The sequence below is a fragment of the Salmo trutta genome, chromosome 18, assembly GCF_901001165.1.
Source record: "Salmo trutta chromosome 18, fSalTru1.1, whole genome shotgun sequence".
In the NCBI taxonomy this organism is placed as follows: Eukaryota; Metazoa; Chordata; class Actinopteri; order Salmoniformes; family Salmonidae; genus Salmo; species Salmo trutta.
Window position 1 is genome coordinate 53057021 of NC_042974.1, and position 20814 is coordinate 53077834.

At 44.8% G+C, this 20814-nt stretch overlaps 1 protein-coding gene across 6 annotated transcripts in view; it reads left to right on the top strand.

Moving 5' to 3' along the window:
- Positions 1–20814, top strand: part of baiap2b (BAR/IMD domain containing adaptor protein 2b) — a 141931-nt gene that overhangs the window by 29497 nt on the left and 91620 nt on the right. For 4 of the 6 annotated variants that reach the window (XM_029699007.1, XM_029699008.1, XM_029699010.1 and 1 more), the window contains exons 2-3: positions 14416–14491; positions 19197–19283. In XM_029699007.1, the coding sequence (XP_029554867.1) occupies positions 14416–14491; positions 19197–19283 (163 nt within the window). Of the gene's footprint in view, positions 1–8655; positions 8738–14415; positions 14492–19196; positions 19284–20814 lie in introns of those variants that run through there. The other 2 variants (XM_029699011.1, XM_029699012.1) reach the window with 2 other exon arrangements.

Consider the following 20814-nt stretch of genomic DNA (forward strand, 5'->3'; position numbering starts at 1 on the left):
ACAGGTCCACCAGCTGGTCAAAGGTGAGAGTGGTGTCCCTGCAGGCCAACTCCCAATGGACGTCCTCGCGTAAACTACAACGGTAGTGATCGATCAGGGCCCTGTCGTTCCATCCCGCGCCGGCGGCCAGGGTCTGAAAGTCCAAGGCGAACTCCTGTGCGCTCCTCGTCCCCTGCCTAAGGTGGACAAGATGTTCGAATTGGTCCAACACCGCGTCTCCTTCCTCCCATACGGCGTTGGCCCAATCCAGGGCTTTCCCTGAGAGACAGGAAACAAGGGCAGACACGTACTCACGGCCCGAAGGAGCCGGGTGGACGGTTGCCAGGTAGAGCTCCAGCTGGAGTAGGAACCCCTGACATCCCGCAGCCGTCCCATCATACTCCCTCGGAAGAGCGAGCTGAATCCCACTGGGACCGGGTGAAGGAGGGGTGAGTAGTGGTGCCCTTGGTGGTGATGGTGGAGGCACTGGAGGAACTCCTCTTCTCTCCCAGCGATCCATATTTTGCAGGACGCGATCCATGGCGGTGCCGTGTGTGCGAGTGTGCGTGGCTGCATGCTGCTGGACACGCTCCTCGACCCCTAATAGGGGGTTGTCTGCTCCTGCTGACTCCATATGGTTAGGTGTGTGATTCTGTCAGGCTGGTGGGTGTAGCTGGTGTATAAAGTCAGGCGCAGGAGAACAGAGATGAGTGAAACAACGCACTTTACTCGACAGCACAAAGTAAACAATTTACAAAGTGTAAAAAGAACAGTTGCCACAAAGCATGGGTGATAAACAGCACCCGGTACAAACCAGCCGGAACATACCGACCTGAACAAATATCAATCACACACAAAGACATGGGGGAAACAGATGTTTAAATACATGACCAGTAATTGGGAAATGAAAACCAGGTGTGTGGGATGACGAGACAAAACAAATGGAAAATGACAAATGGATCGGCGATGGCTAGAAGACCGGTGACGTCGACCGCCGAACACCACCCGAACAAGGAGAGGCATCAACTTCGGCCGAAGTCGTGACACTATCGAGCTGTTTAAACCACGCCCCTCCGAAAACACGCCTTCTCTGATGTTGGTTACAAGGTGGTACTTATTTGAATTAGCTAAGATAAAATCATGTTACCATTGGTGTATTAAAATGAGAGTTAAGGTGATGTCACCTTTTCAAATTAATAATCCAACATCCTGAATTTAAGTGTTTCACATTACATTTTTACATTTTAGCAGACGCTCTTATCCAGAGCGACTTAGAGTAGTGAATGCATACCTTTCATACAATTTCATACATATCATACATTTTTTTCTGTGCTGGCCCCCCGTGGGAATCGAACCCACAACCCTGGTGTTGCAAACACCATGCTCTACCAACTGAGCTACAGGGAAGGTAACTTTCTATTGAAACTTTATCAATGTAGAAGCAACAGTCATTTTTCATACTTTGGTCATCCAAAGAGCATTACATTAAATGAAGAACATGACTTTGACTGTTGATGACATTTAAATTGGTACAGGACTCAAATAGAGCCAATTACAAGGCACACCTTGAAATGTGTTAACATTCAGCCTAACCTTTCCAACTTTTTGGTAGTTAGCCATGAGATAAAAATTACGTAACATTTTTTTTGTTGCATTTCTATACCCATAAAATATTATGGCTAATATCTTAGTCACTCAAAAGGCTACCAGGACCTTTACGTGATCTGTGGTAGTAGTTTTCTAACAATTAAATGTATAAAGGGGACAGATCAGAGTGGCAGGTCGTAAACCTTTAATGGTAGAATATTTAGCAATGTCCATTTGATCTATTTTGCCCAGTAATTACAACACGTTTGGAAGCCTTAGTTTAGGCCCCTTGAAGGTCAAGTGATATAAAACACCTAGCATTGTCACGACTTCCGCCGAAGTTGGTCCCTCTCCTTGTTCGTTCGGCGGTCGAAGTCATCGACCTTCTAGCCATCGTTGATCGTCTTTTCATTTTCCTTGTCTTCCATCACACCTGGTTCCAATCCCATTCAATAACATGTTGTGTATTTAACCCTCTGTTCCCCCTCATGTCCTTGTCGGTGATTGTTTATTCTAAGTGCTTGTGCACGGCTGTCCTGGTCTGCGGCGGGTTATGTACCCATTATTTGATTGTTCTGTTTTCCGGTGGATTTTTGTTATTAAACTGCGCCGTTTGGAAACACAGTTTTTGTTCTCCTGCATCTGACTTCTCTGCTGCAAGTTAGCACTCCTTACAAGCATTCATTAATATGCTGTAATATACAAATGCCTAGCAGCCAACATGCTTGCTTATTTTAAAAAGTAAAATACTGTTCAAAATAACTTTCTTATAGTTTATTAGTCACTTGTACAGTATTGTGCTGTGTTTAATTTCTTTTACATTATAGTAATTTATATGAAAATGGCATCAAGTTACCATTAATATCTCGGTACTGTATTGGCACTATCCAGAGATGGTAAGAGATTTATCATAACATATCTTGTTATAATTACAATAATTTTGAAGACCAGTGTATCAACTATAACAACATTCTTAGTAACGGTTACAGAAACGTTTTACTTGCTATGACTTTGATGTATTTTTTTTTTTATATCCACATTGGTTGAATGCACCGACTGGACAAGAGCAAGAACACTCACTAAGTGATCTAAATGTAAATGAAAACTTGCAAAGACACTGGGTAATATGTCATTGGGTAGTTACAGTAATATGTTGTAATTGGTACTGTACATGTGATTACAGTAACTGACTGGGGAAATTAGATTAAAGTAACATTTTTCTTACAATAAAATAGATTAGAGTAGCTGTACTGAAAAATAAATGACAGTAACTTACTGGCCAATTGCCAGTCTATGAATTTGTCAGTGGTTATATTTATTAAGAATGTGAGTGTGAGTGTTGTGGCTTTTAATGCTGTGTGTGTGTGTATGTGTGTGTGTTAAGACTCTAGGGCATACAGTAGAGAGGAGGGTAGAGAGCAGTTAATGAAAGTCTAGTTCCTGTTCTGCTTCAGTGGGTGTACAGAAGCCTTGATTACATCAATTAATTAACAAACCATTTAACTAGGCAAACGTTGGTGACGGTTGATTGTGGTGTGGGTGTATGTGTGCATGTGTACGGAGAGTTTGTCCATGTTTGCGTGTCCATCCACCTGAGGGAATATGTTAGTCAGTTTGTGTGCATACTATATGCAGGGGATGTGTGTTTGTCACTGGTGTGTGTCACTGGTGTGTGGTGTCACTGTGTGTGTGCAATGTGTTTTTTAAATTTCTTTTTTTAATTTCATCTTTATTTAACCAGGTAGGCCAGTTGAGAACAAGTTCTCATTTACAACTGCGACCTGGCCAAGATAAAGCGAAGCAGTGCGACAAAAACAACAACACAGAATTACACATAAATAAGCGTACAGTCAATAACACAACAGAAAAATATATTAACAGTGGGTGCAAATGTAGAAGATTAGGTAGGTAAGGCAATAAATAGGCCATAGAGCCGAAATAATTACAACTTAGCATTAACACTGGAGTGATAAATGTGCAGATGATGATGTGCAAGTAGAGATATTGGGGTGCAAAAGAGCAAAAAGATAAATAACAATATGGGAATGAGGTAGTTGGGTGTGCTATTTACAGATTGGCTGTGTACAGGTTCAGTGATAGGTCAGCTGCTCTGACAGCTGATGCTTAAAGTTAGAGACGGAGATATAAGTCTCCAGCTTCAGTGATTTTTGCAATTCGTTCCAGTCATTGGCAGCAGAGAACTGGAAGGAATGGCGGCCAAAGGAAGTGTTGGCTTTGGGGATGACCAGTGAAATATACCTGCTGGAGCACGTGCTACGGGTGGGTGTTGCTATGGTGACGAGTGAGCTGAAATAAGGTGGGGCTTTACCTAGCAAAGACTTATAGATGACCTGGAGCCAGTGGGTTTGGCGATGAATATGTAGCGAGGGCCAGCCAACGAGAGCATACAGGTCACAGTGGTGGGTAGTATTTGGGGCTTTGGTGACAAAACGTATGGCACTGTGATAGACTACATCCAGTTTGCTGAGTAGAGAGTTGGAGACTATTTTGTAAATGACATCGCCGAAGTCAAGGATGGGTAGGATAGTCAGTTTTATTGGGTATATTTGGCAGCATGAGATGCGAAATAAGAAGCCGATTCTAGATTTAATTTTGGATTGGAGATGCTTAATGTGAGTCTGGAAGGAGAGTTTACAGTCTAACCAGACCTGGGTATTTGTAGTTGTCCACATATTCAGTCCCAACCGTCCAGAATAGTGATGCTAGCCTGGCGGGCGGGTGAGGGCAGCAATCGGTTGAAGAGCATGCATTTAGTTTTACTAGCATTTAAGAGTAGTTGGAGGCCATGGAAGGAGTGTTGTATGGCATTAAATCTCGTTTGGAGGTTTGTTAACACAGTGTCCAAAGAAGTGCCAGATGTATATAGAATGGTGTCGTCTGCGTAGAGGTGGATCAGAGAATCACCAACAGCAAGAGCGACATCAATGATATATACAGAGAAAAGAGTCGGCCCGACAATTGAACCCTGTGGCACCCCCATAGAGACTGCCAGAAGTTTGGGCAACAGGCCCTCCGATTTGACACACTGAACTCTGTCTGAGAAGTAGTTGGTGAACCAGGCGAGGCAGTCATTTGAGAAACCAAAGCTATTGAGTCTGCCGATAAGAATGCGGTGATTGACAGAGTTGAAAGCCTTGTCCAGGTTGATGAAGACGGCTGCACAGTACTGTCTTTTATCGATGGAGTTTATGATATCGTTTAGGACCTTGAGCGTGGCTGTGGTGCACCCATGACCAGCTCGGAAATCAGATTGCATAGTGGAGAAGGTACGGTGGGATTCGAAATGGTCGGTAATCTGTTTGTTAACTTGGTTTCAAAGATTTTTAGAAAGGCAGGGTAGGATAGATATAGGTCTGTAACAGTTTGGGTCTAGAGTGTCTCCCCCTTTGAAGAGCGAGATGACCGAGGCAGCCATCCACTCGTTAGGGATCTCAGATGATATGAATGAGAGGTTGAACAGGCTAGTAATAGGGGTTGCAACAATTGCGGCGGATCATTTTAGAAAGAGAGGGTCCAGATTGTATATCCCAGCTGATTTGTAGGGGTCCAGATTTTGCAGCTCTTTCAGAACATCAGCTATCTGGGTTTGGGTAAAGGAGAAATGGGGGAGGCTTGGGCAAGTTGCTGTGGGAGGTACAGAGCTGTTGACCACGGTAGGGGTAGCCAGGTGCAAAGCATGGCCAGCCGTGGAAAAATGCTTCTTGAAATTCTCGATTATCATAGATTTATCGATGGTGACAGTGTTTCCTAGCCTCAGTGCAGTGGGCAGCTGGAAGGAGGTGCTCTTATTCTCAATGGACTTTACAGTGTCCCAGAACTTTTTGGAGTTTGTGCTACAGGATGCAAATTTCTGTTTGAAAAAGCTAGCCTTTGCTTTCCTAACTGCCTGTGTATATTGGTTCCTAACTTCCCTGAAAAGTTGCATATCGCGGGGGCTATTCGATGCTAATGCAGAATGCCACAGGATGTTTTTGTGCTGGTCGAGGGCAGTCAAATCTGGAGTGAACCAAGGGCTATATCTGTTATCTATCTTAGTTCTACATTTTTTTAATGGGGCATGCTTATTTAAGATGGTGAGGAAAGCACTTTTAAAGAATAACCAGCCATATTCCACTGATGGAATGAGGTCAATATCCTTCCAGGATACCTGGGCCAAGTCGATTAGATAGGTTTGTTCGCTGAAGTGTTTTTATGGAGCATTTGACTGTGATGAGTGGTGGTCGTTTGACCGCGGACCTATTACGGACACAGGCAATGAGGCAGTAATCGCTGAGAACCTGGCTGAAGACAGCAGAGGTGTGTTTAGAGGGCAGAATTGGTCAGGATGATATCTATGAGGGTGCCCGTGTTTACAGATTTAGGGTTGTACCTGGTAGGTTCCATGATCATTTGTGTGAGATTGTGGGCATCTAGCTTAGATTGTAGGATGGCCGGGGTGTTAAGCATATCCCAGTTTAGGTTACCTAACAGTACAAACTCTGAAGTTAAATGGGGGGAAATTAATTCACATATGGTGTCCAGGGCACAGCTGGGGGCTGAGGGGGATCTAAAACAAGCGGCAACAGTGAGAGGCTTATTTTTGGAAAGGTGGATTTTTAAAGTAGAAGCTCAAACTGTTTGGGCACAGTCCTGGATAGCATGACAGACCTCTGCAGGCTATCTCTGCAGTAGATTGCAACTCCACCCTCTTTGGCAGTTCTATCCATCAGATCCTGCTCTGTCATATCCATATGCATTAGCCAGCAGTAGCCACGCGAATGCAGCTAGCTAGCTGCGATGATCCAGTGTAATGGACCAGGGCTTGCGGCAGGAATCCGGTGATGAGGTAGAGAAAAAGCAATCTGATATGTTTTGGGTTGATATCGTGCTGTGCAGACTGCAAGGTATTGACCGAGCTGAAGCTGGCTGTTGTCCGAGTTAACGGTGAAGACCGCTAGCAGTGGCCAACTGACAACTAGCTAGTAGCTAGTTAGCTGGCTAGCTTCTGATTGGGGTACCGATTCTAAGGTATAAAAATAGCAGATCCGTACCACATTGGGTGAGGCGGGTTGCAGGAGAGTATATTCAGTTCGTAGGTGGAAAGTGAGATTAAAATATATACGAGAAAAACGACTATGTACACGGGACAAAACAAAACACACGTCCGACTGCTACGCCATCTTGGTATGGAGAATGGTTGCAGCTGCAGCAGCAGCATCTCGGTGGAGGAATGTGGCACAGACCCACGCAGACCCATAAGAAACTGCAGCCCGTCATGATGAGTTCAGGTTTTTTGTGGACCCTACCCGGTCGAAGTTGCCCATCCCTGTTCTAAATCGTACCAGATATGGGGTTATTTGGCTTGTAACCAAAGTGGAACCCTTTTTGGTGCTATATAGAACCCTTTTTTGAATGTTCAATAAAGAACCATGATCATAAGGTTCTAAATGAAACCTGTATGGTGTTATAAAGAACCCTTTCCTAAGGTTCTATAAAGAATCATAAAAAAATGTACCAAAAAAGGGTTCCCTTATGGTTACAACCCTTTTTGGGGCTATATGGAACCATTTTTTATGGTTCTTTATAGAATCTTTATAGAGAATGGTTCTAAAAAAAAAGGTTATTTGTAGATCCTTTTGAAGAACCATACAGGGTTTTTTGTTCTGGTCAACCATATTATTTTGTTAATTATCACCAACAGAGCAAAGAACCATTGAAGAGCTCAAAGGGTTCTTTACCAAAGAACCCTTGAGGAACCCAATTTTTTTGTGTGTTCTTAGGGGCTTGAACAAAAAAAGCGGTTTGCGATTTTGTTCATCCTGGTGAACCGGCGTTTTGAGTTGTATGGTTGCAATATCAACAGTTTCTTATCTCTGGCTTATCTTGGCATGCCATTCAAGACTAAGATTAAATTATGGCAGTGCAATTGTCTCAGGAAAGACTGTCAGGGTTGGAAATACTCAGTGTAGAAAACAGTCGGCCCACAACCTGGACCCTACAGGCCATGGTGAAAACATGCATTGTGATTGCTAGCTACGCTAGTTATTTAGTTGTGGCCATCTGGTTAGTATCAACAAAGGCTTACTACAAATTCTAGCTAACTAGCAACAACATTAGCGCAGCTTGCTAGTTAGCTTACATTAGTTACATCAGGCACAAGCCAAACAAGCTACTGCCACCTTGTGGCCTGGAGTATTTAAATGAAGCAAATGGAAGGTAAAGCTGTTCTGTGTGAAAAACAATAAGTTGACTGCAGACACTCTGGGCTGAGGTGCTAAGTACCTATCGGCAGTCAGATTTATCGGTGTGTCTGACCCTTAACAAAATCAATGGGGGCCTCCTGGAGGCCAGAGCCCTTGGGCACGTGCCCTGCGTGCCCTGTCGGTATTCGGCTAAGATAACATCCTAGACTAACTTACCAATCTAAAAAGTGTTAGCTGACATGGATAATTGAGTGAGTGTCAGTGAAAAACTGCTGATGCATAACCAAATGTTGAGCTTGCACCTTGTGTATTCTTCTATTGGAACTCTCAACAGTAAGTTGAGACCCCTTCATTAGTGTCTGTTTGACAGCTCTGTCAGGAAAAGGTTTGACGGATGAAGTGGAGAGGAGAAAAGATGTGTGTGTGTGATTGGAAGCATAGCTGGGTTTAACTGTGTGTGTGTGTGTGTGTGTGTGTGTGTGTGTGTGTGTGTGTGTGTGTGTGTGTGTGTGTGTGTGTGTGTGTGTGTGTGTGTGTGTGTGTGTGTGTGTGTGTGTGTGTGTGTGTGTGTGTGTGGTGGTGGGGGGTGATAGATAAAGTGAAGAAGCTGCAGAACCAAACTGGGTATTGTGAGAGAGAAAGAGAAAGTAACATAATAAAGAACAGAATAAAGGACAGATCGCCTCGGACTGTGGAGGAGGGTGACTCACTGCTCCTCCACACAACGAGAGAGAGACAGAGAGAGAGAGAAAAAGAGACAGAGACAGAGAGAGAGGTTATACTCCTCTGCCTCCGCTCGTTCCATTCCCCACCTGATTATTGTGTGCTGAGGCATCCACTTGTGGGCTATGGTGTGGGCATACATATACATCAACACGTCTGTGGACTTTGTTGTTTTTGTTGTTGTTGTTGTGGAGGAGGAGGAGAACCAGGGTGTCGGTGGGGGATGGGAGTGTTCCTAGGCAGAGGTAGGTGACCTTGGCCTGGGTTGAGAACACCCCGGCCTCGGTAGAAGCAGGTAATTGGTGTATACCACAGAATGGTGTTCTGACTGAAGAGATCAATACTCTGGCGTGTGTGTGTGTGTGTGTGTTTTATCCAGGCAAGGATTAGGAGGTTGTCTGGAGAACATGTTGGCTAGATATTTGTTTTATCACCTGGAGAACCCTGCTTTGGTTACCACCTAGACCACATTTGGTTACCACTTAGACCACATTTGGTTACCACCTAGACCACATTTGGTTACCACCTAAACCATATTTGGTTACCATATGGACCACATTTCCTGTTCTTGTGATCTTGCGTGTGTCTCTCTCTGTATTTCTCTCTCTCTCTCTCTCTCTCTCTGCAGTACACATTATCACACACGCACAATCATTTCCTGGCTGTACCCTTCTATTTCAGTTTTCTCTCCGTTGTTTCATATTCCATCATTTTATTCTCTCTGGCCTAATAATAATGATATGGTCAATTTCAATGAGCCATTTAAATATAATTATAGCTCATGCTGGAACCCACACAACCCAACCAAGTCATCTAAATCCCCAACTGGAAAAAATACTACAGTTTACTATAGAATACTACAGTACTTACAATAGAATTATATAATGCACACTAGTATCCGTCTGTCATGGGTAGTACTTACTATAGAATGTTATAGTATACTGTAGAAAAAAACACTGTAGTAAATACTACAGTAATGTCCGCAAAAACGCGACACTTTTTTAACTATAGTAAATACGACAGTGTTTAATTTGCATATACCCTGCCCATTCCCTTCCTCTATATCTCAATTTGAGCCACCCATTCGTGAGAAACCTACATGGCAAGTGTAGACCATATTGTGATCCCTACAGGTTATAGGAAAGAGCACACCCCTGTCCTACCTACCTACCTACCTACCTACCTACCTACAGTTGAAGTCGGAAGTTTACATGCACCTCAGCCAAATACATTTAAACTCAGTTTTTCACAATTCCTGAGATTTAATCCTAGTAAAATGCCCTGTCTTAGGTCAGTTAGGATCACCACTTTATTTTAGGAATGTGAAATGTCAGAATAATAGTTGAGAGAATGATTTATTTCAGCTTTTATTTCTTCATCACATTCCCATTGGGTCAGAAGTTTACATACATTCAATTAGTATTTAGTAGCATTGCCTTTAGGTTGTTTAACTTGGGTCGAATGTTTCGGGTAGCCTTCATCAAGCTTCCCACAATAAATTGGGTGAATTTTGGCCCATTCCTCCTGACAGAGCTGGTGTAACTGAGTCAGGTTTGCAGGCCTCCTTGCTCGCACACACTTTTTCAGTTCTGCCCACAAATTTTCTATAGGATTGAGGTCAGGGATTTGTGATAGCCACTCCAATACCTTGACTTTGTTGTCCTTAAGCCATTTTGCGACAACTTTGGAAGTATGCTTGGGGTCATTGTACATTTGGAAGATGCATTTGCGACCAAGCTTTAACTTCCTGACTGATGTTTTGAGGTGATGCTTCAATATATCCACATAATTTCCTCCCTCATGATGCTATCTATTTTGTGAAGTGCACCAGTCCCTCCTGCAGCAAAACACCCCCACAACATGATGCTGCCACCCCTGTGCTTCATGGTTGGGATGGTGTTCTTCGGCTTGCAAGCCTCCCCTTTTTCCTCCAAACATAACGATGGTCATTATGGCCAAGCAATTCTATTTTTGTTTCATCAGACCAGAGGACATTTCTCCAAAAAGTATGATCTTTGTCCCCATGTGCAGTTGCATACCGTAGTCTGGCTGTTTTATGGCGGTGTTGGAGCAGTGGCTTCTTCCTTGCTGAGTGGCCTTTCAGGTTATGTCGATTTAGGACTCGTTTTACTGTGGATATAGATACGTTTGTATCTGTTTCCTCCAGCATCTTCACAAGGTCCTTTGCTGTTGTTCTGGGATTGATTTTCTCTTTTCTCACCAAAGTACATTTATCTCTAGGAGACGGTATGATGGCTGTGTGATCCCATGGTGTTTATACTTGCGTACTATTGCTTGTACAGATGAATGTGGTACCTTCAGGCGTTTGGAAATTGCTCCCAAGGACAAACCAGGCTTGTGGAGGTCTACATTATTTTTCTGAGGTCTTGGCTGATTTCTTTTGATTTTCCCATGATGTCAAGCAAAGAGGCACTGAGTTTGAAGGTAGGCCTTGAAATACATCCACAGGTACACCTCCAACTGACTCAAATGATGTCAATTAGCCTATCAGAAGATTCTAAAGCCATGACATAATTTTCTGGAATTTTCCAAGCTGTTTAAAGGCACAGTCAACTTAGTGTATATTAACTTCTGACCCACTGGATTTGTGATACAGTGAATTATAAGTGAAATAATCTGTCTGTAAACAATTGTTTTTACTTAATTTTTACTTAAGTACTTTACACCACTGTAAGTACTACAGTAAACACTACATTGTACTACAGTCTGGAAAAAACACTCTACAGTAAATACTACAGTCCGGAAAAAAAACACTACGGTAAATACTACAGTGAAGTACAGTCTGCAACAATACTACAGTAAATACTATAGTATAGTAAAGTCTGCAAAAACACTATAGTAATTACTATTTTAATCTAAGCTAGATGCCCTCAATTTCACACAAATTATCAAGGAACCTACCAGGTACAACCCTAAATCCGTAACCATGAACACCCTCTTAGATATCATCATGACCAACTTGCTCTCTAAATACACCTCTGCTGTCTTCAACCAGGATCTCAGCGATCACTGCCTCATTGCCTGCGTGCGTAATGGGTCCGCGGTCATACGACCACCCCTCATCACTGTCAAATGCTCCCTAAAACACTTTCTCCTTCACCCAAATTCAGATAGCTGATGTTCTGAAAGAGCTGCAAAATCTGTATCCCAATAAATCAGCTGGCTAGACAATCTGGACCCTCTCTTTCTAAAATGATCAGCCGAAAATATTGCAACCCCTATTACTAGCCTATTCAACCTCTCATTCGTAACATCTGAGATCCCCAAAGATTGGAAAGCTGCCGCGGTCATCCCCCTCTTCAAAGGGGGAGACAGTCTAAACCCACTGTTATAGACCTATATCCATCCTGCCCTGCCTTTCTAAAATCTTTGAAAGCCAAGTTAATAAACAGATCCCTGACCATTTTGAATCCCACCGTACCTTCTCCACTATGGAGAAGCTGGTCATTGGTGCACCTCAGTCACGCTCAAGGTCCTAAACGATATCATAACCGCCATCAATAAAAGACAGTACTGTGCAGCCGTCTTCATCGACCTGGCCAAGGCTTTCGACTCTGTCAATCACCGCATTCTTATCGGCAGACTCAATAGCCTTGGCTTCTCAAATGACTGCCTCGCCTGGTTCACCAACTACTTCTCAGATAGAGTTCAGTGTGTCAAATCGAAGGGCCTGTTGTCCAGACTTCTGGCAGTCTCTATGGGGGTGCCACAGGGTTCAATTCTCGGGCCAACTCTTTTCTCTGTATACATCAATGATGGCACTCCTGCTGCTGGTGATTCTCTGATCCACCTCTACGCAGACAACACCATTCTGTATACATCTGGCCCTTCTTTGGACACTGTGCTAACAATCCTCCAAACGAGCTTCAACGCCATACAACACTCTTTCCGTGGCCTCCAACTGCTTTTAAATGCTAGTAAAATTAAGTACATGCTCTTCAACCGATTGCTGCCCGCACCCTCCCGCCCGACTAGCATTACTACTCTGGACGGTTCTGACCTAGAATATGTGGACAACTAAAAATACCTAGGTGTCTGCTTAGTAAACTCTCCTTCCAGACGCACATTAAGCATCTCCAGTCCAAAATGAAATCTAGGATCGGCTTCCTATTTCGCAACAAAGCTTCCTTTGCTCATGCCGCCAAACATACCCTCGTAAAACTGACTATCCTACCCATCCTTGACTTCGGCGATGCCATTTACAAAATAGCCCCAACACTCTACTCAGCAAACTGGATGTAGTCTATCACAGTGCCGTTCGTTTTATCACCAAAGCCCCATATACTACCCACCACTGCTACCTGTATAATCTCATTGGCTGGCCCTCACTACATATCCGTCGCCAAACCCACTGGCTCAAGGTCATCTATAAGTCTTTGCTAGGTAAAGCCCCACCTTATCTCAGCTCACTCGTCACCATAGCAACAGCAACACCCAACTGTAGCACGCGCTCCAGCAGGTATACTTCACTGGTCAGCCCCAAAGCCAACACTTCCTTTGGCCGCCTTTCCTTACAGTTCTCTGCTGCCAATGACTGGAACGATGCTGGAGTCTTATATCTCCGTCTCTAACTTTAAGCATCAGCTGTCAGAGCAGCTGACCGATCACTGTACCTGTACACAGCCAATCTGTAAATTTTACACCCAACTACCTCATCCCCATATTATTACTTACTCTCTTGCTCTTTTGCCCCCCAGTATCTCTACTTGCACATCATCATCTGCACATCTATCACTCCAGTGTTAATGCTATATTGTAATTATTTTCACCTCTATGGCCTATTTATTGCCTACCTCCCTACTCTTCTAGATTTGCACACACTGTACAACTCTGTGTTGTTGTTTTTGTCACACTGCTTTGTTTTATCTTGGCCAGGTGGCAGATGTAAATGAGAACTTATTCTCAACTAGCCTACCTGGTTAAATAAAGGTGAAATAAAAAAAAATAGTTTATATACTACAGTTTATTTTAGTACATTATTTATTCTATAGTTCACTGTAAATACTATAGTAAACACTGCAGTGAATACTATAGTACTTAGACCATTGTATATTTATAGTATTTTCATGTGGGGATCTCCTTGAACAAACAAGATATATACTATACCTAGCCTGGGTACGAGTCTGTTTTGCCAACATTCCACTCTTTGTACTTTGTGTCATATGCCAAAGATGTTTAACATGACAGGAGTGGCAAGGAGTGGAATAGTAGCTAAACAGACTGGTACCCAGACTACTTTTTACCCACATCGATCTGTGTTTCACATATTCATCATACAGTGTTCCAAACCCCTGCTGTGGCCAGCAGCACCATGCTCAAGTTCTCTCTCGCTCACTCTCTCTCCTGTACTCTCCTCCTCCTTCTCTCTTTTTTCTGGTCACCCAATTATTCCTCCCTCCTCCTCATCTCCCTCCTCCTTTCTTATCCCTCCTACCCTCATATGCCCCTGCTCCACAAAAAAGTAATTAGCACAAATGACATGACACAGTTGAGAGAGAGGGAGAGGAAGAGAGAGAGAGAGGGAGAGGAAGAGAGAAGGGGAGCCAGGCTGAGCAAGGCTTCCCGGGCATCAACACCCACAGCCGGGTTTTATTTTTGGGAGAGGTGAGGTGCAAAGACACCCTCTACCTCCACCTCTTTCTTTCCTTCTCCCTTTCGCTCCCTCGCTCCTTCTCTCTGATTTCTGAATGAGTGTAGATGATTGCGATTTACACTCTTTCTCCTGGTTGGCTGTGCTCCTGGTTGGCTTGCTTGCAGTGTGTGAGCGCACGTGTGTGTGTGTGTGGTGAGTGTGTGAGAGAGAGTGTGTGAGCGCGCAGACAACAGAGTAGGGTAGAGCACTGCTTCTGCTAGGCTTATCGCTGCTCGTGTCGACTAAAAAACATGTTCTTTCTCTTCTCAGTCCATCATGGAGCAGTTCAACCCGTGCTTGCGGAACTTCGTGGCCATGGGGAAGAGCTACGAGAAGGCCCTATCCAGTGAGTACATCCTTCTCTTCTTCTTTTCCTTTATCTCATCCCCTTCTCATCCCCCCCTTCCTCTCCTCCTGTCCAGAGCACAGGCAAAGGCCCATATCGCCTGGCACTGATTTATCTGAACTAGAAATAATCTCAGATGCTGGGGATATATTTCTCACGTTGGCAACTGTGTGTAGCCTATAGTCAGTGTCCTCATCTACCTGAGCTCTTCTTGGACTTAGCTATGAAAGATACTGCTGGATGCCCCGACAGGCTTTCAACTATATGGACTGATTTGATAGTCTACCATTTGGAAAAGAGAACGCAAAGTCCCCTAACAGAGAACGACTTCACTGTGTCCCCACCCTACATTGATTAAAACACCAAATTAACTCCCAGCTAGCCGTCAGTAGGTGTAGTCTCCCCTAAATGTTGATGTTTGCTTGATGTTTTCTGTTCTTTGTTGGGAGGCTCAGGATGCCCTCCTCCTGTAATGTCACGTTAGAATGCCCTCTCCTCTCTTCTCCTCTTTTCCGCTTCACTAGCATCCCTCCATCCCTGCATATCTTCAAGTCAAGTCATTTTTATTGTATTTGTTTGGTTGTTCACAAGTCGGGATATGATGTGGTGCGTGCGTGTGCGTGCTTGCGTGTGTGTGTGTACGTGTGGGTGTGTATTCCAGGTGTTTGTGTGTAAGGGGGGGGGGGTGGAGCATAGTCCAATAGGAACTAGGGCAAGCGGCGCTGAGAGAATAAAACTGGTATCCAGGACAGAACTAGTATCCAGGTCAGCCAGAGGAAGGAGAGGAGGAGAGAAAGAGAGAAGAATACATTGGAGATACAGAGTCTTGTTGCATCTATTCATCAGTAAGCCTGTACTATTCATGAGAGAGAGAGAGAGAGAGAGAGAGAGAGAGAGAGGCACATGGATTGAGAGAGAGAGGCACAGGGATTGAGAGAGAGAGAGGCACAGGGATTGAGAGAGAGAGAGGCACAGGGATTGAGAGAGAGAGGCACAGGGATTGAGAGAGGCACAGGGATTGAGAGAGAGAGAGAGAGAGAGAGAGAGGCACAGGGATTGAGAGAGAGAGAGAGGGGGGGGGGCAGGGATTGACAGAGAGAGAGAGAGGGGGGCAGGGATTGAGAGAGAGAGAGAGAGAGGGGAGGGCAGGGATTTAGAGAGAGAGAGAGGCAGGGATTGAGAGAGAGAGAGAGAGAGAGAGACTGACAGAGGGGCAGGGATTGAGAGAGAGAGAGAGGGAGAGGGGAGGGCAGGGATTGAGAGAGAGAGGGAGAAAGGTAGAGGGCAGGGATTGAGAGAGAGAGGGAGAGAGGGAGAGGGCAGGGATTGAGAGAGAAAGAGAGAGAGAGAGAGAGGGAAAACGGTAGAGCGAGAGGTGCACGAAAACCAGGAAAGACTGTGGAAGCCCTGAGGACCAATAAAGGAGGACTCAGTGTAGTCTGATAGATAAGACTAAAATTAGCCAAACAGGTCCCAGGTGGGGACTTGCACTTCATCAATGCCAGACAGCCAGGCAGGCACAAGGACTGGGGTTTGGGCTCGGGCTGCCATTGCAGAGGCACAGGGCACAGTCAGCATTCAACGCACCACAGGGCGCCTGGTGGGCATCCATCTGCTAGCTGAATTTGTAAAAATGCCAGTTCTGCCTTTGCTCTTAGGATATAGAGAAAGGAGAGGTGGTGCTGAACAGGAGATCCCTGGAGCTTTGTTGACTGACATAATGGTCCAGGGAGAGAGCTGCCTGCTGTCAGTTATCCTCAGAGGAGATGCTGTTTGATCAGTTTGCGGAGTGTTTGGTTTTGGAGGATAGGATAGTGTGCAGTGGGTGTAGTGCTTGAATAGGATGCAATGCTTTGACTGGTATTTAGTCAAGTATTCTGTTTATCATTGAGCTTTGGGACCGGCGATAGAACGTGGGGCAATTTCACACAACACACATCCAAACTGGGCATCATGTTGAAGGTGGGGCGGAGAGAGATGTCTCAACAGCGACAAGCTGTGTTGGAGAGAAGGAGGAGAGAACAAAAAAAAGATGCTGAGTGTGAAGGCTGAAGGGATTTGATAAAGGAGTAGAGGGAGGGAAGGATTGTGAGGGAGAAGGGGGTTGGATGGTGGATTTGGAAAAGAGCGAGTTGAAGATGGATGAAATACTCAACACATCAAGCTGCAGCTGATCTGGTTTATACCGGTTTTACTCCTCCTAGAGTGTGTGTTTAATTTACTCTGGAATAGGTGGGAGGAATGGATGGCGTGTCTCACCTCCAGTCTGTATACTATCAGCTGTCTGCTTCATATCAAAGGTTTAATCCTCTTTACTGAAGACACACATACACACACACACACAATCCCCCAGCTAGCAAAGCTCTCAGATCTCGTCCCAGTTAATCCAGCCTTACCTGGCCTGCCACACTCCACCGCTCGTCGTTGGCTGGGATTTCTGTGGACATTGCTAAATTAGCCCATCCACACAAGGTGTTACCGAACCGCACAATCCCACTTCTGGACCCTCACCCTCATTCTTCTATCCCAACCAGCGTTAACCAAAGTTGGGCTCAGGAAGAGCTGAGAGAAACGGTCTCTCTTCCTGTTAGTGTCAGTCTCCGAGTGAACCCAGCTACAGTGTAGAAGGCAGTCGGCTTTAGGCTCTGGAGTCTGGGGTGTTCGTGTGGGTTATTATCAGTTCAGTGACCTCAGGATAACGGTTCTGAGAAATGAAGAGTATGGAAAGAATAATTAATAAAGGAAAGATTATGGAAGGAAATGAGTGCAGACGGAGGCTTGTGAAACGGTGGTCAGGAATAGAGGTATAAATGGAGACCGAAATGAGCTGAGGCGGTCTCAATCTTAGTGTTTGAAGGGAAAAGGAATATAATAATGTAGCATCAGCTTGTTGTCTGCATTTCTGGGGGTATTCCCATATGATTGCATTACTGTAGAAAACTCAACTAGACGAACAGATTTGAATTGCTTCCCATTTAGATTCAGGATGTATTTGGGTAACACTTTATTTCACAGTCCGATTTAAGATGGCACTTACCTAGTATTAACATTGAATTAACTATGTGGTAACAATTATGTTTAGACCGCATACATGGCCAGGCCACATCGTTCAATAAAGTCCTGACACTCCACATCAATATGTATCAGTCAAATGTTCGATTTTTTATTTTTTCCTTCGATTTTTTTATTTTACTTATTTTTTTATTTTTATATACCCCTTTTTCTCCCCAGTTGGAAGTTACAGTTTTGTCCCATCGCTGCAACTCCCGTACAGCCTCGGGGGAGGTGAAGGTCGTGAGCCATGTGTCCTCCGAAACACAACCCTGCCAAGCCGCACTGCTTCTTGACACACTGCTCGCTTCACCCAGAAGCCACCCGCACCAATGTGTCGGAGGAAACACCGTACAGCTAGCGACCAAAGTCAGCATGCATGTGCCCGGCCCACCACAAGGAATTGCTAGAGCGCGATAGGACAAGGACATCCCAGCCAGCCAAACCCTCCACTAACACGGACGACGCTGGGCCAATTGTGCACCGCCTCATGGGTCTCCCGGTCACGGCCGGCTGCGACACAGCCCAGGATCGAACCCGGATCTGTAGTGACACCTCTAGCACTGCGGATCGAACCCGGATCTGTAGTGACGCCTCTAGCACTCCGATGCAGTGCCTTAGACCACTGCGCCACTTGGGAGGCCATATCAGTCAAAGTTAATACACTCTGAGGGGAGTCTGCTAGTCGCATACATATGTATCCATCTAACTGGACATCCTGTCCCCTCATTATGACAGCCACTCTGTGCCTGCTCTGTGTTCCTTGTCCCTGTTCCTGGACTGAGACCTGAGTCACTGGTAGATGTTTCAGTTAGTGTCTCTGTCACTCTGCATGAGTAACAATGAGTAATGAGTAAAGGAGCACACTTCATTTGCATTGCAGTAGCCTATGAATCACCTTGGAAGTTAGGCAGGTTGTCATATTATGTTTTAAAAGTTTTGCAGTTGTTAAGACTGGTATATCTTGCCTTCCCTGGTCTTTCCTAACTTTCTCTAGTCTGTATTTCCTGTAGTTCCACTTTCCATCCAGCATCTGCTCTATCCAGAAATAGTTCCTATAGCTGTCTCTCTTCTTCAGTGCTGTCCTTTCCTTTTACTCTTAAGCCACCATTTTTATTGTCGCATTAGCCCTTTACATTGTCGCCTGTAGTAGCATTATCCCATTCCATTGTCGCCTGTAGTAGCATTAGTCCTTTCCATTGTAGCCTGTAATAGCATTAGTCCTTTCCATTGAAGCCTGTAGTAACGTTAGCCCTTTCCATTGTCGCCTGTAGTAGCATTAGTCCTTTCCATTGTCGCCTGTAGTAGCATTAGTCCTTTCCTTTGTAGCCTGTAGTAGCATTAGTCCTTTCCATTGCCGCCTGTAGTAGCATTAGTCCTTTCCTTTGTAGCCTGTAGTAGCATTAGTCCTTTCCATTGCCGCCTGTAGTAGCATTAGTCCTTTCCATTGTCGCCTGTAGCAGCATTATCCCTTTCCATTGTAGCATGTAGTAGCATTAGCTCTTTCCCATTATAGCCTATAGTTGTTTTTAGCCCTTTCCCTAACTGACTGGGGCTATAGCTATAGGGGAGGGACGCTGGGGTGATGACGACATTAATGTCCAATATTTCCACTCCGCCCCTGATCTGACGCCCAATGCTTCCATGTTTCCAGGTGTCACATTTGCTGCAAAGGGCTACTTCGAGGCACTGGTGAGGATGGGAGAGATGGCCAGCGAAAGTCAAGGCTCTAAGGATCTTGGTGAGTCCTAGTGTTGGCTGTAGAGGGTTGCAGCACCCCTAGTGGGGTGGAGGGGGTTGTAGCACCCCTATTTTTAAATGTTTTATTTCACCTTTATTTAACCAGGTAGGCCAGTTGAGAACAAGTTCTCATTTACAACTGCGACCTGGCCAAGATAAAGCAAAGCAGTGCGACGAAAACAACAATGCAGAGTTACACATAAACAAACGTACAGTCAATAACACAAAATAAAATAAAAATTGAAAAATCTATGTACAGTGTGTGCAAATCTAGAAGAGTAGGGAGGTAGGCAATAAATAGGCCCTAGAGGTGAAAATAATTATAATTTAGCATTAATACTGGATTGATAGATGTGCAGATGTTGATGTGCAAGTAGAGATACTGGGGTGCAAAAGAGCAAGAGGGTAAGTAATAATATGGGGATGAGGTAGTTGGGTGTAAAATTTATTGGCTGTGTACAGGTACAGTGATCAGTCAGCTGCTCTGACAGCTGATGCTTAAAGTTAGAGAGGGAAATATAAGACTCCAGCTTCAGAGATTTTTGCAATTCGTTCCAGTCATTGGCAGCAGAGAACTGTAAGGAAAGGCGGCCAAACGAAGTGTTGGCTTTGGGGATGACCAGTGTAATGTACCTGCTGGAGTGCGTGCTACGGGTGGGTGTTGCTTTGGTGACCAGTGAGCTGAGATAAGGCGGGGCTTTACCTAGCAAAGACTTATAGATGACCTGGAGCCAGTGGGTTTGGCGACGGATGTATCGTGAGGGCCAGCCAACGAGAGCATACAGGTCGCAGTGATTGGTAGTATATGGGGCTTTGGTGATAAAACGGACGGCACTGTGATAGACTACATCCAGTTTGCTGAGTAGAGTGTTGGAGGTTATTTTGTAAATGACATCGCCGAAGTCAAGGATCGGTAAGATAGTCAGTTTTACGAGGGTATGTTTGGCAGCATGAGTGAAGGAGGCTTTGTTGCGAAATAAGAAGCCGATTCTTGATTTAATTTTGGATTGGAGATGCTTAATGTGAGTCTGGAAGGAGAGTTTACAGTCTAACCAGACACCTAGGTATTTGTAGTATTCCACATATTCTAGGTCAGAACCGTCCAGAGTAGTGATGCTAGTCGGGCGGGAGGGTGCGGGCAGCAATCGGTTGAAGAGCATGCACTTAGTTTTACTAGCATTTAAAAGCAGTTGGAGGCCATGGAAGGAGAGTTGCATGGCGTTGAAGCTCGTTTGGAGGATTGTTAACACTGTGTCCGAAGAAGGGCCAGATGTATACAGAATGGTGTCGTCTGCGTAGAGGTGGATCAGAGAATCACCAGCAGCTAGAGCGCCATCATTGATATATACATAGAAGAGAGTCGGCCCGAGAATTGAACCCTGTGCTACCCCCATAGAGACTGCCAGAGGTCCGGACAACAGGCCCTTCGATTTGACACACTGAACTCTATCTGAGAAGTAGTTGGTGAACCAGGCGAGGCAGTCATTTGAGAAGCCAAGGCTATTGAGTCTGCCGATAAGAATGCGGTGATT